Below are 18,217 nucleotides of genomic sequence, written 5' to 3'. Positions count from 1 at the left end.
AAAAAAAAAAAAAAAAAAAAAAAAACCAATAAAAAGAACAATTACAATACTGAATGCATTTATAAAAAGATAGGGCATATTTAAGTACCTAAAAAGATTCAGTCATAGTCAACATGGAATTTGTTATCAAACAAACCTCCCGATTAACAACGTTAAAATCTCAGTCTTGCAATGTGGCTCAATGATGAGATAAGTTCATAGGTCATCACATGGTAGAAAGAGAGTGCTGACTCTCACAAGTTGTACACACACACATGCACATACACACACATGCACATACACACACATGCACACACACGAGCTAATACACTAATACAACATACTAAATTTATTTTTTTTAAAAAGCTAAAGTCTCAAGTTTTATACTCTAAACAGGAAGGGAAATACTTGCCTCCACTCTGAACTATAATATAATTTTAGTTTATATATACAGGGAAAAAAAGACCCAAGTGATTTCCAGACTTTGGGGGTCACAAAAAACAGTAAGGACTTTACGTGTTTGGGGTACAGTTCAGTGTTGGAGTGCCTGTCTGGGTTTTATTCCTACCAACAAACCAAACAACAAAAATCATCAAAACACTCTTGAAAAGATCAAGAGAACATACATGCACATGCAAGCACACAGCAGACCATATACAGTCAATATAAAATAACAAAGTCGTCAAAGTAGAAACAGAGCACTTTACTGTATAGCAGTACTAGACAGTGTCTGCCTGCAATCCCAGCACCTGGGCAGAGGCAGGAGGACTGCTCAAGTTCAATGCCAGCATGGTCTACGCAGGCAGGAGAGGGAAGTGGAGAGGGCTCAAGCACTGCAAGACAGTTTTTTTTTTAAAAAGTCAATGCAACACAGTAGAATTCATGGCAGGAATGACAGGATGACTCAATTGGGAAGCTCGTGATGTAACTCATAATTATTAATAAAGCAAAGCAAGAAAGTCATATGATTGCTTCCACTGATCATTCTGAGGGTGCATGAGTCAAGGTCAGACTGCACAACATAGTGAAGGTATGACACAGTGAAGATCCCCGTCTATCAGAAGAATAAAACAAAACCCTACTGGGCAGTGGTGGCGCACAACTTTAATCCCAGCACTTGGGAGGCAGAGGCAGGTGGATTTCTGAGTTCGAGGCCAGCCTGGTCTACAGAGTGAGTTCCAGAACAGCCAGGGCTACACACAAAACCCCACAACCCTTAACACAATAGAAAAAGATGACAAAATGACTCGTAGGGGAAAAACACCAAGAATTAAACAACAGAGCTAACAGGGCACTTAGAATAACTTCAAAGGCTTTGCATGTGTATCGGAGCACCCATGCGCGCACGAGTGGGAGCCAGAGGCAAGTGTCAGGCTCTTCCTTGAGTGCTCTCCACTTTTAGAGGCAGGGTCTCATTGAGCCCAGACCCCAGACTGGCTAACTGGCTGGCCAGGCACACACTGCCATACCCAGGCTTTCATGTAGGTGCCAGGGACACTCAAATTCAGGGACTCATGCTTACATGACAAGCACTCCACTAAGCCATTTCCCCACAGCCCCACACCCCCACCATTTGAGTCTTCAATTTAAAGTCTGTTATTAGAAAAGGGCCAGCAAGGTGGCTTCTAATGACAATTTGGGAATTTTGGTTTCTTTAAAACAAACGAACGAACGAAAACAGAAATACTATGTTTCATTTCAATCCCGGGCATGGCTACAGGGCTGCTTCAGACTGTCCATGGTGGCTGTCTATAATTTGCCTCATGCTCTGGTGGGGGCAGATTTTGCCAGCAGCAGATAATTTCTGTAATTTTGTGGCATTTGAAATTTTGGGGACTTTTCAAAGGGTATATAAATGCTAGGGCCCTAAGAGGCAGGGTGGGTTGTTGGTGGGTTGTTGATTGTTGTTGGAGAAGAGTGGAAGAAAGAAGAACCTTTAGAATAACCAATGTCAGCTACAATGGCCCACTGGGTAAAGAAACCTCTTGCTAAGCCTCACAACCTGCGTTCAATCCCTAGGACCCACACGGTGGAAGAAAAGAACCAAGTCATTCAAGTTGTTCTCTGATCGCCACACAGTCAGTATGGCAGGCGCACACGCAGGCCTGTGCATGCACATGCACGCACGCACGCACGCACGCACACACACACACACACACACACAAGATAGATAGGTAGATAGAGAGGGCGTGGGGATAGATAACTCTGGCTGTCCTGGAACTCACTATGTAGACCAGGCTGGCCTCCAACTCCAGAGGTCTGCCTACCTCTGCCTCCCAAGTCCTGGGATTAAAGGCATGAGCTGCTACACCTGGCAAGTTTTGTTTTTCCTCATAAAAATACCACAAACATACAAATTTATAAAAAGGAAAAGAAAACTACAAAATAAATTATCTATTCCTATAAGCACATAAAGTTCTGTTTTTGAGCTGTTTCTGAGACAGGACCTTGCTATGTGGGCCTGGGTAGCCTACAACTTGTGTATAGATCAGGCTGGCCTTAATCTCATTACAGTCCTCCTGCCTATATCTTTCCAAGTCATTGGGTAGCAGGCATGAAATGTATAAATGCGTTAGTTTTCTTAACTTTTAAAGTTAGCTTATTTGCTTATCATGTGTGGGAAAGGAAATGTATAGAATTCAGAAGTCAACTTAAGGGATTTGGTTCACCATGCCAGGCGACCCTAAGGATTGAACTCAGGGAGTCAGACCTGGTAGCATGTGCCTTACCTGCTTAGCAATCTCATTGGCTCCATCATGTAAAGTTTTAAAAGTCTATTTACAAAGATAATCAAACTAAGCACAGGGTCTCCCTAACCAGGTGAGAAAAGGAGCATAGTGAATTAGGGTCAAAGTAGATTTTTCATCCTTTTGGTTTTTTTCCATTATAAACTTGTGTGTGAATGCACCTAACCCTTGAGAAACTTGAGGCCCCAGGGAATGGGGAGGTCTGGCAGGGTATAGGGGTGTGGAGACATTCTCTTGAAGACAGGGGAGAAGGAATGGGATCAGGAACTATTAGAGGGCAGAATGGGAAGGGGTAACGATTGGACCGTTAAAAGAAAAAAAAATATTTATAATAAAACAAAACGTGTGTGTGTGTGTGTGTGTGCACATGAGAAAGAGAGAAGAGACAGATAGAGAGTCTCAATATATAACTATGGCTAACCAAATGCTAAATAGATGAGGCTCGTCTTGAACCCACAGAGATCTACTTGCCTTTCTTCCCCAAGTGCTAAAATTAAATTCATGCCACTGCACTGCTCTAATTCTTTATTTTAGAAAGCGCGTGTATCTACAGACTAGCTGCAGAGACAGCAGGGAACGTCCAGCCGCTCACCCAGCTTTCCCCATGAGACCCTGTAAGGTCACTGTCAGAATCACTACAGTGCCAGTGCTTGGTTTGGAATTCACTTGTGTTTTTCACTCATGTCCTTTTCTGTTCTAGAATTTAAGATAAAACACTGTAGCTAGAAAGTTAACTTTTTTGTTTTTTAAGAGAGAGAGAGAAGATAACCTCTATAGCCCTAAGTAGCTGTGAACCTGTGGCAATTTTCCTACTTCACCCTCCCAAGTATTGGGATGGCACCACGCTAACCTTAGAAAATTAATTTTTTAACGGAAAACTAAAAATATTCTAGAGGCTATTTATCTGTACTGTGCACATGTGTATGATGTTTATGTCAGTGTGGACATGTGTGCTACATGTTTGGAGGTCAGAGGACAGTTTTCAGTAGTCAGTTCTCTCCTTCCAATGTGAGAGCCCAGGAGCTGAACTCAGCTCACCAGGCTTGTATGGCAGGTACATTTATCTGCTGAGCCATCTCACTGGCCTAAAAATACTCTAATCATAAAAACTGCTGTTTCTTTCTGTTTTGTTTTTCCAGTGAGGCTTTCTGTGTAGTCATGTCTGTCCTGGAACTTGAGCTATAGACCAGGGTGGCCTTGAACTCAGAGATCTGATTGCCTCTACCTCCAGAGTGCTAGGATTAAAAGTGTGAGCCACCATACCCAGCTAGAGCTGTCACTTTCTATAGAGTTAGCTATACATATTTTTAAATAGACCAATGGGTCTCTGTCTATGTATAATGTATATCTGATACTATAAAGCACACCTGATTATTGAAAGTATATCAAGATCTTTGATTGTGATATATTCAGACTGTTAGTGGAAATAAATTATTATAAATCTTACATACAGATTAAATAGAATGTTCCAAATTTTTTTTTTTTTTTTGGTTTTTCGAGACAGGGTTTCTCTGTGTAGCCCTGGCTGTCCTGGCACTCACTTTGTAGACCAGGCTGTCCTCGAACTCAGAAATCCGCCTGCCTCTGCCTCCCGAGTGCTGGGATTAAAGGTGTGCGCCACCATGCCCGGCTTGTTCCAAATTTTAAATGTAAATACTTTTGTTACATCAGTTATTCTTCTAAGGGTTTATTCCAAAATCAGGAGAAATGTTCTAAACAAAAATGTTCTAGCTTTGTAATGATGAACATATAACTATGCACATATTGCAAACCACTAATATATACACTTTGCTTTATGTCCTTATACTGCTCGGGATCCAACCTCGGGCCTTAGGCCGACTATGCAAGAGCCCTAAAACTAAGCTATGCCCCTAGCACTTTAAAATGTAGACTTTTATTATGTAAATTGCATACTATGTGGATTATGCATCAATAAAACTGATTTATTTAAGTAACAATTTTTTTTTTAAAGAAAGCAAGACACTAGACACAGGCTGCCTACCATTTAAGTATTAGCCTTCATCTACTAACTCTGTGACCTGGAGTAAGGTAATTTAACTTCTCTATATCTGTTCCTTCACCTGCCAAATGGGAGTAATATAACAGTAATCTATTTCATAAAGACTGTTGAAAATTCAATCAAAGTAATACACATGAAATACCTAGGACAGCACCGGATACGTAGGGAACAGTCAATAAATGTTAGAACTTTCATAATTTGCCAGCTGTGCATTGTGGTCTTTAAGTAAACACACAGACAAGCTGGGCTTGGTGACAGAAGGACTTGCCCAGATATACAATATCCTGGGTTCAGTTCTCAGCACCAGAAAACAAAGGCAAAAACCTGCCCATCAACACCAATAATGAAGTCCAGACAGACTGAAATGAGGATTCAGAGGCTATGACTACATGGGGAAAGGAATAAGCCCCATCACATAAACGACACTGATAAACTCGGGCTGTTCTGGGACTGCACTGATGGCTCAGCAGTTGAGAGCACTTGTTGTTCTTCTAAAGGACCCAAGTTCAATTCCCAGCACCCACATGGCAGTTCACAGCTGTCTGTAACTCCAGTTCTAGGGGGATCCAGACATATATGCAGGCAAAATACCCATGCACATAAAATAATAAAACCAAAAAACTAGAGCTGTTACAACTAAGGAAGAGAAACTTGGGCATAAGAATTGTCCACCTATCTGAGGATGTTGTCTTTTGTCTGTCCTGTGTTCTTTGTTCTAACTGCTCAGAAATAGAGACCATAATCAGTCCTAGGAGATGTGCCTGGAAAGCAGGCATGGTGAGAGTTGGGTCAGGATGGCTCTAGTCATAAAGACCAAACTTGTTATATTTGCAACTCATTCAGACTATTATAGCAATACAGCCTAACAAAGCCTAACAACTCATATTTAACTAGCGTTTAAAATCCATTTGACATTGTGTCCAACACACTGCATTTTACTTTCAGTGAAATTGGGGTTTACTGTGCTTCTCAGGTACTTGTGTACATTAGTTCTTGATGCTTTAAAAGTTCAGGGTGCACGTTGTTCATTCTATGGAACATGGTATTTTATCATTATAATCATCATAAGAAAGCTGTCATGGTGGTGCACACCTATAATCCCAGTACTTGGGAATTTGAAGCAAGGAAGATTGAGTCCGAGGCCAGCCTGGACTAAATGCTGTTCTGAGCCAACCAAACTCTGACCAAATCGCTGGTCTCAATACTCAGGAGATTTTTGATAGGGTAGACTGCAGATCATACCTTCACTTGATAAATAAACCACTTCAACTTTAATTCATTGTATTGAAAAATCTCATACAATGCTTTAGGAAAAACAATAAACGGATAATAAAAAGTTATATCAAGTTATAAAGTTGGTCTGAAAAAAATTACATAATTATTAAAGGTCATATTTTCTTATCTAACTTTCATTCCTTTATTACACGCCCACCGTGACTTTAAATTTTTAAGTTACATTTGTTTACTTTCTGTGTGTGTGTGGGGGGGGGGTGCTAGAGGACAACCTGCAGATGTCAGTTCTTGTCTACCATTTGAGTTCCAGAGACAGAACTCAGGTTATCTGGATAAGCCAGGCTGAGGTGGGACAAGCCTTTTATCCCAGCACTCAGGAGGCAGGGGCATGTGAGTTCAAGGTCAGCCTGGTCTACAGAGCTAGTTCCATGGCAGCCAGGGATACACAAAGAAACCCTGTCTCGAAATAAATAAATAAATAAGGATACATTCAACAAAAATAAAACAACTCAATGGTAGAGTATTTGCCTAGTATATGTGGCACCATAGGTTTGATCCACAAAAACCTATAAATTAAAATTTTATAGCACCTCTCCCCAGAAAACAATAAATTAAAAGTACAAAGAAGAAAATCCTGTTTCATCCTGCACTGTCTCCTCTTCTGGGTAGTCTTCATTATACTTTATTTGATAAAGTTAAATATTTCCCCTCACTTATTTCCACACAAAATTCAAAACTGAATACACATCACCAGGTCTGTTTTATTTAACCTCTACTCCCTTTGCGCTTACAGAATCATGACTGGCTTCCTACCTAGTTTCATGTCAACCAACAAAACATTGAATTTTCTAAGTTAGTAAAAATAATTGCAGAGCAGCAATACTGACTTAAAGAATGTCGTTCGAAATGTAACAGAACGAGTATGAACTTCAGCACACGGCACAATCCCTCATATCCTTCACATGAGATAAACTTTAATACACACACCTGTGGGATCATCGCCACTCTCTGGTTTCTTTTAGGTGACTTTGTATTTATTTGTCTGTCATCTTCATCAGAAAAGAGTCGACTTCTTTTTGAATTTCTGAAAGGCTATAATAAATTTTTTTTTTATTTAATGAGTGTTTCTCATTTTTGTCCATCTGGAAAACACAGCTAGATTATCAGCAACATACATGAGTGACAGAAAGCACACAAAACCAAATGTAAACACCTTGGAATTAGCAAAGTGATTAAAAAGAGATTTCTGCAGTGATAATCAACCGAAAACTGCAACACTGGCAGCCTTGCATGGTGTACTGGCTAGTTTTGTGTCAACTTGACACAGCTGGAGTTATCACAGAGAAAGGAGCTTCAGTTGAGGAAATGCCTCCATGAGATCCAACTGTAAGACATTTTCTCAATTAGTGATCAAGGGGGAAAGGTCCCTTTTGGGTGGGACCATCTCTGGACTGGCAGTCTTGGGTTCTATAAGAGAGCAGGCTGAGCAAGCCAGGGGAAGCGAGCCAGTAAAGAACATCCCTCCATGGCCTCTGCATCAGCTCCTGCTCCCTGACCTGTCTGAGTTCCAGTCCTGACTTCCTTGGTGATGAACAGCAGTATGGAAGTGTAAGCCGAATAAACCCTTTCCTCCCCAACTTGCTTCTTGGTCATGATGTTTGTGCAGGAATAGAAACCCTGACTAAGACACATGGTGAAGATAGGAAAATATGTTCTGGAAATTCCAGTTTAAATTATGTTGGTTAATATTAAGTGGCTATTACACGATGTCTACTGCAGAGGGTTGGGCTAGAAAGAACATTAAATCACTTGAGAAAAGTATGCCTAAACGACTTTAGTATTATACTAGATCTGATGTCAAAGGTTACCAAATTTGTAACTGCACATAAAAAAAGTCCATGATATATATGAGATAACTGATATCTTTAGAACTAAAAACCTGTAAATATCAAAGGTATATAACCCTGTCCCAGCACTCAGGAGCCAGTGGTAGAGGTAAGCATATCTCTTTGAGTTAGAGCCAATGTGGTTTACATAGTAAGTTCCAGGCCTGTCAGGTCTACACAATGAGATTGCCTGTAAAAATCATAACAATAAAACGTATATGTGTGTGTATGTGCATTACAAATGCTTCACGGTGACCAGATAATCTGGTTACAGATAATTTACCTAAATACGATCAAATACTGCTCAATGACACGTTAAAATGAAAATACCTACAGTTGGTATTTTTTTTTGTATGTGAATTTATCCGCCACAAGCATACAGTTCAGCGAGGCTTCTCTAGCACACAGGAGCTCTCCTTACCATTTCTACAGCAGGGCCCGCGTTCCTGCCTTTCCAGACAGGAGTTTTCTGTAAAGAACTGTACTTTTCATTCCACGTGTTCGATAAACTTCCCTCTGTAATGAATAATTAATACTGATAAAACATTTAAGGTTAGCGCACACATTTTATATCGCGAACACTAACCCTTTAGTAGTAAACACATGAAATCTATATCAATGTGAAAAGGTTACAATGTGACTGTAGTAATTTCAGTTGACTAGAAACAAACCAGCACTATCTCAGGCCAGAGAGATGGCTTAGGGGAAGGCACCTGCAGAGAAACTGATGAGCTGAGACTAGTTCAATCCCTAGTAGCCACAGGGGAAGGAGACAAGTGACTCCTGAAAGCTGTGCCCTGGCCTCCATTAAGCACTCCAGAACACACATCCACACTCACCAACACACTCACACAACACATTTTCATTTCATCTCATTAATTTACTTGATATACATGGGTGTGCTGCTGCCTGTGCGTCTGAGCACCGCATGACTGCCTGGCTCCTGCAGAGGCCAGAAAAGGTGGTCAGGTCCTCTGCAACGGGAGCTACAGGTCGTTGTTGAGCCGTCACGTGGGTACTGGGAACTGAACCTGGGTCCTCTGGAAGAGCACCTGGAGTGCTCTTGACCACTGAGCCATCTCTCCAGCCCCACACAATTACATCTTTAAAACATTAAAAACACAAAAACTTCACTTATTCTTTTAATAAAATGATAGAGCAATGCATATGAAAAGTACTGCATTTCTATACAGAACATACAGGGGTTTTTTTTTTTTTTGGATGTAGGTTTTTAATAATTCTTCTGTTAAGAATGATTTCATTTTTTTTTTTTAAATTCTAACTGAAAGTAGGATAAAGGAAAATAAAAACTAAAAACCTCTAATTCTGAATTTAGAGGACATTTCTTCTGTCTTTGCTTTCTGAGACATGATCTCACTGTTTCCCTGGGTGGCCTGGGATTCACTGTGGAACTCAGGCTGTCTTTGAACCTGGGGCGATCCTTCTGCAGCTCTGCTCCCAAGTGATCGGGTGTAGCACATGCTACACACCAAGCTGCTTAAAGGACATTTCTAAATGACTTTTGCTTCAATATGTGAAACACAACATAGGATAGTTAATATAGTGTGGGTGGTGTTGTGCACACTCCTATAGCCCAGACTGACCTCAAATTCACATCAATGCCCTGCCTTAGCCTCCACAACAGCTGGGACTACAGGCATGGGCCACTATGCTTAGCTGTTTCTCTTAATTCAAAGAAATGACTTTGGAGTTTTTCGAAAACCAAAAAAAGTCCTATCACTTAAATGATTAGACATATGAAATATAGAATAAGTTTAAGTTTTGTAAAGAATCATGTTTAAATACAGACATATGTTTAAATGTAGATACAATAAAACTGAAGATTAATATATATATAGGATGATTCTTATTTTTCTATAAATGCTTACCAGTATTCTCTAATTTTTTTTCTCTAAGAAATGTTAGTTTGAGCAGGTGTGGTGGTATTCTGTAATTCTAACACTAGAAAGCCTGAGACAGGATTAGTAGTTCAAGGCAAACCTTGGCCACATAGGGATCTAAGGTCAATCTAAGTTACACAAGATCATGTCTCAAAAGCCAAAATACTTAAGAAGCCCACTATTGTGGTTCATTCTTGTCAATTTAGTACTTGGGAGGCAGAGGCAAGGTTACCAAAGTTTGAGGCCTGTCTGGTCTATGTACTGAGCTTCAGGCCAGCCAGCACTACATAGAGACCCTGTCTCAAAACCAAACCACAAACATCTAAGTTAGATGGAGGCTGAGGCAGGAACTTTCTTGAGCTGCAGGCTGCTACCACTACCTCCTCCTTTTTTAGAAATATCTGTTCAGAGAACATGTGATATTCCTTTTTTTTTAATTATTATTTTTTTTTACAGTCCAGTTGTTACCCACCCCCAGCTCCCCTTGCATCATGCAATATTCTTAAAAGATAATTCTTTAAAAAAAAACAAAAAAACCAACAACATTGATGTAAGCTCAGCACAGGTTTCTTGACTGTTCAGAGTGTTTTTACAGCAACAATACTGAGCTGAGAGCTTACGCAAGCACTCCACAGCTAAGCTCCACTCCAGTTCTGGTTAAGGTAGCCTTTAAATGAGGCACAGTGACTTTCAACAGGAAGCAGAGGCAGGTGGATCTCTCTGAGTTCTAGGCCAGTCTGCTCTACACAGTGAGTTGCAAGCCATCTCAAAAAACAAAAACAAAGGAAGATATACTTTCATTAATAATTTTAGAAAATTAAAATTTTAGAAATATTTAATTACTAGCAAATAAAGATACATTTTCTTCTAAAAGCATATGAATTTAAAATTATCAGTGAAAAGTAAATACAAGATACAATGAGTTACAAATAACAGAAGGAAAAGAAAAAATATTCAAATTGTGATACATATCTAGAAAGGCATTTTTCTTACCTTTTAAACTGACAAGGGCTTTTGCTGAAGAGCCTGAAAGTAAAAAAAAAAAAAAAAAATCAGCGAGGTATGGTGGTGCACTACATTATAGGTGGGGTCTCTGTGAGTTCCAGGCCACCCTGGTCTACATAGTAAGTTCCAGGCCAGTCAATGCTACACAGCGAGACCTTGTCTCAAAAAACCAAAACCAAAACCAAAACCAACAAGCAAACTAATCCAAATCAATAAATATTTTCATAATCAAGGTTGGAGGGATAGAACTTGGCTTGGGTAGCAAGGTGCTCCAGTTAGTCTGAGCAGCGTTGGGTCGGACAGGGTGGTTGGATATGCAAAGGAAGCATCAGCAGCGGCAGCAGCGGCTCACGTCTGTAGCGCAGCATGAGAGAGGCACATGCTGAGTCCCACTACAGCCCGGCCCTGTCTGGGAAAGGAAAGGAATACACAGCCTGGTGATCAAGGAAGGACTGCAGAGGCCCGGCAGGCCTGTGGAGGTTGTGACAGCAGTTAGAAATTATTCTAAAAGACAAAAATGTAGGAAAAAAAAAAAGAGCACAGTCAGATTGTCATTGTGCCTCTTCATCCAAAAGTACTCTATAGCACTGGAGGAAAAGAGAAAGAGAACTCATTATTGGAACGAAAATCAGAAGAGGTAACAGAATAAACAAGATAAACATGATCAGAGACTGTCAGAGTCCTGAATAGAGGTATTTACAATGCTTAAAGATCTATTCAGGAAGCTGGGCAGTGGTGTTGCACACCTTTAATCCCAGCACGTGGGAGGCAGAGGCAGGTAGAGCTCTGATTTTGAGGCTAGCCTGGTCTACAGAGTGAGTTCCAGGACAGTCAGGGCTACACAGAAAACCTTGTCTTGAAAACAAACAAAAAACATACAGGAAAATAGGTTCCTGAACACCCAAGGAGGGAAAGCATAAATGTAGAGGGAGTCACTAGATAAAGCTCTTTATTGGATCTGTGGCAGGTAAACCCACTGAGATACAGAGCTACAGGGTGGCTTGACAGCGAAGGGTAGGATCTATGAGTGGGGGAAGTAGAAGACTCAATAGGGAAAAGAATTTTTGAAGTTTAGTGTTCAAAGACCATAAAATCACGGGTAAGAGAATAGGGGGAGAAAGCCATAAGGGCTAAGAGCACTTGCCTACTGTTATGTTAAACCACTAGTAACACAAAATAAAAAAAAAATTCTACTAGAAAGCTTCAAATAAAACATAACCAAGAAACAGTAAGGTAGACAGGAAATATAGCCAAGATACCAAGGAAAACACAGTTCCTTCCAAGAAAACGTGGGTATATACTAAGTGCGGTCTGCATGGTAGTTCTTGCTCAGGCAACAGAGACCCCACAGCAATGTGCCCAAGTCCATGTTCTCCTGGAGCTTCTGCTCTAGTTAGGAGGGCAGGGAAACAAGTACAAACCAGTGCTGACGAGCTAGGGAAAAGTGAACAGGATGACAATGGAGCATGAGAGGAGAGACACTCATGAGTCAGCTTCTCTGAACGGGTCATTTGAAAAGGGTCTGAGAAAGGGGTGTAAGTTACAAGGGCACCCATCTATTCCACAAAGGTGGCGCTCAGACCTTGCAGATTCTGATTTACTACCTCTAACTCCTTGTACGTTTTGTGGAGGCAGTACAGTGATCAGGAAGGGTGACTCTGCAGCTAAAAATGTGCACTGTTCCTGCCGAAGAACCAAGCTCAATTCCCTCACCTGTGCTGGCAGCTCAGATCCATCTGTAACTCCAGCTCCAGGGGCATTTGAAGCCTCTGGCCTCTTCAAGCACCTACACTCACATGCACATACCACAGATATAATAATTAAAATAACTCTTTAAAAAGACAGCATAGGTTCTAGAACATCGAGGCTGGCTACTGTTTAGATCTTGGCTCTGCTACTTCCTTGCTATGTTATTTCCCACAAAGCACCTCGACTCCCTGTGCTTCTGCTTCTTCATGTGTGAAAGGAGAGTAAACAGATATAAGCACAAATGCTTAGAACAGTATATACAACACATGGCTAATTTTCAGACGGGCTCACATTACATTAACTGACCAAATTACCCATCTGTTTAAACATATGAATTTACAGGCAGGTGAACTTGGTTAAGTTAGAATTCTGCTCTAACCAGTTCCACTTTGTCAACATTCAACCAGGGTTAGGGTTAGGGTATTTACTGACTGCTTGCTCTCTATAAGCACTGTTAGAGCTGAGGTCCCCACCAAAAGCCTCCATCTCAGAGAGGTTGTATCCTAGTGGAAAGAGACATACAACAAATAACTACATGAGACAGTAATTATACCTCATGACAGTTACTACAAAGAACATAAACAGGAGTCAGGGAAGCTTCCAAGGAAACAACATCTGAAAAGAACTAGCCATAAAATCAAGAAGAAAAACATCCCTCCCCCACCACAGGTGGGGGAGTCACAACATGGAGACCAGGCAGAAGAAACTAGCCAAAAAAAAAGCCCTGAGAAATTAGTTCAAATTGAATTGTAACAGGGTTAATGGCATTGTGCTTGGGGGAGAGAGATGTAGAGAGCCGAAAGCAGGGTTGTGCTTAGACTGGGAATGCAGGCGTGCTCCTAGTTCCTTCTGAATGACTGTGACAGGACTATCTGACTAAATGACTTCACGTAGGGAAAATTGATTTTGCTCAGGTTTTCAGAGGGCTCACTAACTTCATCATTGTATGGAAGGTATGAAAAAGCAGAGAACTGACAAGATGGCCAGGAAGAGGAGAAACGGGAATACAGAAGATGCTAGGGTAACACAAAACTATCACGACCCCACTGACCTACTTTCTCCAGTGAGGCCCCATCCCCTACCTCTCACCACCTCCAACAATGCTATCATATGACTATGAATCCACAAGAGAGGAATCCATTTATTAGGTCAGAACCTCATGACCTAAGTGGTTTTGGAGGTCTGCTCACAGACACATCTAGAGGTGTGCTTTGCTGATCTCCTAGGCATTTCTCAATGCAATCAAGCTATCAAAACTAACCATCACCACAGCCATGAGGAAAAACCTAAGTGGCTTAGCTCCGGTGGGCTGCCGACCAACAACCGTGTGACTGCAGGTGAGACAGCCCTGAGAAGTCACAAGATTGTATGGAAAACTTCAAGAAGAAGACATGTACTCGTCAGAGGACAAAAAATAAGCAGAGACTCTTCCATTGGGGGCTAGAGAGAAGGCTCGGCAGTTCAGAGCACCTTTTGCTCTTGCAGAAGCCTGGAGTTTGGTTCCCTGCACCCATGCTGGGTGGCCCACAAATGCCTGTAACTCCATCTCCAGAGGCATCAATGCCTCTGGCCTCTATATGTACCCTTCATACATGCACAGAACCACATGCAGACAGACATATAATACACATAAAATAGAAAAATAACAAAAATGTATTTTTAAAAAATCTCAACATGATATTCTAAAGAATAAGCAAAAGTTAACTGGAAGTGGGGGGAGGGAGAACAGCCTAGAGAACAGCATATGCCTGTAGCACAGAGAGTGAAAACAGTCCAATTAACTCAGAGAGAACGAGAGGAGAGGTACACAATAAATGGGGAAGTGGGAGCAGCCAGGAAACATGCTTGGGCCTTAGGAAAAAAAAACCTTTAGCTACTAAAAGGTTTTAAACAGGGATGGCTGGGACCGATGGCACACACCTGCAATCCCAGCAATCAAGAAGCAGAGCAGAACTGCTGTGTGTTCAAGATCAACATGGTCTACAGACTGGCTAGCCAGGGATATACATGGAGACTCTGCCTTGAGGATTACAATACAAGGTAAGAGGAGGAAGACATTTCTGCTCTGAAAGGATCCCTCTGGGAGGCAGTGGGTTACTAAAATGGTAACAACCTGGGCTAGGTGATTGTAAAAAGTAAGAACTGAGGCACATTCAGAAGGTAAGCTCCGGGACTTAGTGAATGTAGAGATACGGGAAGGAGGAGGAAAGCAAAGATAACTAGGTTTCTGCCCCATCACAGGATACACAATGTAACCGTTCCTTAAGACAGGGGCAGCGCATGCCTTTCATCCCAGCACTCGGGAGGCAGAGGCAGGCGGATTGCTGAGTTCCAGGCCAGCCTGGTCTACAGAGTGAGTTCCAGGACAGCCAGGGCTACACAGGGAAACCCTGTCTCAAAAAAAAAAAAAAAAAGACAGGGACTCCTGGAACCTAGCACTATGTGCTAGGGTGGAATTCTGAGATAAATTCTGAAATAATTCTTAAGTTTGATGATCCCTCTGCAACATCTAAGAGATGTAAAATAGCAAGAGTTCAAGAACAAGAGCTTAGAGCTAAGATTGTGCTCACATAAAAATCATGTACTTACATCAACCGAAATGAAGATCAAATGTACGGAAAGCAAACGGGACTGTGAGTGCGTGAGTGCATGCATGCGTATTTCTTTTTTTATACACCTAGTTACAGTAAATACTCAGGAAATGATAACTTTTATAATTGATGTTACAGGAGCTATTAGCTAATATACTACATAGCTCCCTTAACTAAACTGGGGGGAAAAATACAAAAAAATTAGTGTTTTTTTTTCATATCACACTGAAATTACTTTCTCTTTCCAAGATCATGCTCTATCTTATTAATATTATTCCAAATTCAGTTCCATTTTAGTCAAATGTTTAAGTCTATTTGTGTCATTGCTAACAAATCAAAATTACAATTCTTGCTTTTGACAAACCCGTAGTTTAGCTAAAAAAAAAGACACACACACACACCCCTCCCCAAGCCAAGTACCAGAGACACTGCATGGCAAGAGAAACAATTAGGTTATACATAGTGTAACAGTGTGGCTAATATCTGAACCTCAATGTAAACCCCAAGTTTGTACAAAGAACAAGTAAGAAAATCCTTCTCCTAAAGGTCTGCTCACAGACACATCTAGGTGTGCTTTGCTGATCTCCTAGGCATTTCTCAATGCAATCAAGCTATCAAAACTAACCATCACCACAGCCATGAGGAAAACCTAAGTGGCTCAGCTCTGGTGGGCTGCCGACCAACAACCGTGTGACTGCAGGTGAGACAGCCCTGAGAAGTCACAGAGCATACTCATTACAGATGATGAAACATTTTACAGTAGAGCCCAGGCTGGCCTCCAACTTAAGAGTTATCCTTTTGTCTCAGCTCACATGTGTGAGGCTAACACAAGTCACGGTGCCCAGCTTAAGAAAAAAATCTCTTCAGATGGCAGGTAACATTCTACTTACTTGAATTATCTATATTTTCAAGCATCGCAAATATCAATCAACCATATTCTCCAAACAAGAACGATAAACTTAGGGACACTCTATAGATAATGCCTTATCAATGCAGTAATCACTAGCCATTTAAGTCAAGATTAAATAGAAATAAGAGAGCAGCACCTGAGCCATCTAGTCACAGGTGACTACCGGTTGCTCACTGCACACTAGAAAAGAGACATCTCCATCCATCATCGAGAACGTTCTTTTGAGACTTAGCACTGGTCTAAACCAAAATTAAAACCACAAACATTCTGAATACTGGTCTTCACCAGCCTGGCAACCTGAGCTTCTGACTTAACAATACAAGGAATACGCGATAGCAAAGAAAACAGAATTAACAGTAGCTCTCTTTTAAAGGCATATTTGCGTTGCCCACAGACACATCTTACAGAGTTCGAGTTTTTTCTTTGCTTTTGAAACGGGTTTCTCTGACCTGACTTCCTGTTGGGGCACCCCAAATGGTTAAAAAAACAAAACCGCTTTATTTGTTATAAAAATGATACAATCGTTCTAAATACAGATTGCTCAGTTTGGAGGTTTGTTTGTTTGTTTCCAAGACAGGATTTCTCTGTGTAGCCTTGGCTGTCCTGGAGCTTGGTATGTAGACTGGGCGGGCCTCGAACTCGGAGATCCACCTGCCTCTTCCTACCGAGTGCTGAGATTAAAGATGTGCGCCACCACACCTGCGAACCTTTCCTTGACCCAGGGCTACAAATACATACCACAGAGTACGTGTTTCTTCAAGACCATTTTGTAACTAAAATGCCTTTTAATAATGTGTGCAATATGAAAATTACAAAATTGTTCCCTTGTCCTTAGGTCGCAGAGTAGGTGTTTTTACTGTCTGCGGACAGGTGAACATCCGTCTTAGAGGTTGTGAGTATAGAAGGTTAAGTGAGGCAATGATAGGGGTGGGTGTCAGGCAGAATAACATACTTATATAGGCTGCGGTGCTCACATCCGTGTGTAAAGCCCACCCCACACTCTAGAGACACATCCACTCAGGAGGGAGTCTGGGAATGGGGCTACCTCGGCACTGTATCCCGGCTGGATCATCTCCGGAAAGGTCCAGGGCCACCTGTAGTCCCAGGGGAAGGGGCCAAGCCTGTGTGACACGGAAGAAAACACTTCCAGGATGGACGCGGGGGGTCGGGGGGAGCGATCACAAGTGCCTGCAGAAGCAGGAGCCGTCAGAGGATCAGATCGGAGGCCCGGGGCACCAAGAGGGGCTGTGTCCCCGGTGCCCAGCCCGAGCCCTCCCGGCCCCCGGCCGGCGAGTTACATAACCGGGCGGGCGAGGAGGACGGCGCCCGCAACTGGGGGGCCGCTCTTCGCCCACCCCGACCGGCGACTGCAGTCGCTCCGGGAGAGCAGCCGCCGACTCCGTCAGGACAGGCTGGACTCCCGGGCTTTCGGTTTCCGGCGCTGGCGCTCGCACAACCCCAGAAACAGACACACAAGACACCATAACAAAGGCGGCGACGCGGCGGCAGCGCCTGAGGAGGAAGGCCGGGGACTGCGGTGGGCTGGCGGCCATCCCACCTGCCCGGCAACCGGACTCCGCCGGTGCGACCCCGGGACGGGCAACCGGCGGGAAGGAGGGCTGCTCTGAGACGCTACTTACTCTCGTCAGGCAACTGGTCGAGCTCCGCCATCTTGAACGAGCCGCGCCGCTTTTTCAAAGGCTGCCCGCCCCGGTGCATTGTGGGGCGGAGACTGTCTGCGAGGGAGGTTCGAATGAGGAGCTCGCGGCCCGCGGCGCCTGCTCCCGCCAGGCCGTCCGGCTCCGCCCGAGCCCGGCGGGAGGGGGCCTCGGGGCCTCGCCCGCACCCCGGGCCGGGCCCGGAGGAGGACACGGGACGCCTCGCCGAGAGGCCCGGTAGGGCTGAGCGCGGGGGGCGCGGCGCCAGCCCCGATGCGCCCGCCCGCGCCGCCCCCCTCGCCTGCGCTCGCTCCCGGCGCGCGGCCCGCGCTGCGGCTGCGGGAACTGCAGGCCGGTTCCCGAGGGGAGCGGGACGCAGGCCCGGGCCGGTGGCGCGGCGGACGAGACCTGGGTTCCTGGTCGCTTGGCACGGAGGGGGCTCTGCCCAAAGTAATGTGTACTCGGCTCCCCAGACCGCGTTTCTCCGGCGCCCGGGTCCCTGCCCTTCCCCCCCACCGAGTGCCCGGGCCGCGGCGTC

General features: G+C 43.2%; 1 protein-coding gene across 1 annotated transcript in view; it reads right to left on the bottom strand.

The window, feature by feature from the left end:
* The window catches only part of Lin9 (lin-9 DREAM MuvB core complex component), a 48,646-nt gene extending 30,906 nt beyond the window's left edge, over positions 1 to 17,740 (bottom strand). The window contains exons 1-4 of the mRNA XM_029475773.1: positions 17,662 to 17,740; positions 10,760 to 10,792; positions 8,287 to 8,381; positions 6,806 to 7,071 (exon numbers count right to left, since the gene is read on the bottom strand). Coding sequence (XP_029331633.1) covers positions 6,806 to 7,071; positions 8,287 to 8,381; positions 10,760 to 10,792; positions 17,662 to 17,740 — 473 coding nt within the window. The remainder of the gene's footprint in view (positions 1 to 6,805; positions 7,072 to 8,286; positions 8,382 to 10,759; positions 10,793 to 17,661) is intronic.
* Positions 17,741 to 18,217: the final 477 nt, after the last annotated feature.

The sequence above is a fragment of the Mus caroli genome, chromosome 1 (assembly GCF_900094665.2).
Source record: "Mus caroli chromosome 1, CAROLI_EIJ_v1.1, whole genome shotgun sequence".
Classification (NCBI taxonomy): Eukaryota; Metazoa; Chordata; class Mammalia; order Rodentia; family Muridae; genus Mus; species Mus caroli.
This window is presented reverse-complemented; position numbering and strand designations above follow the sequence as displayed.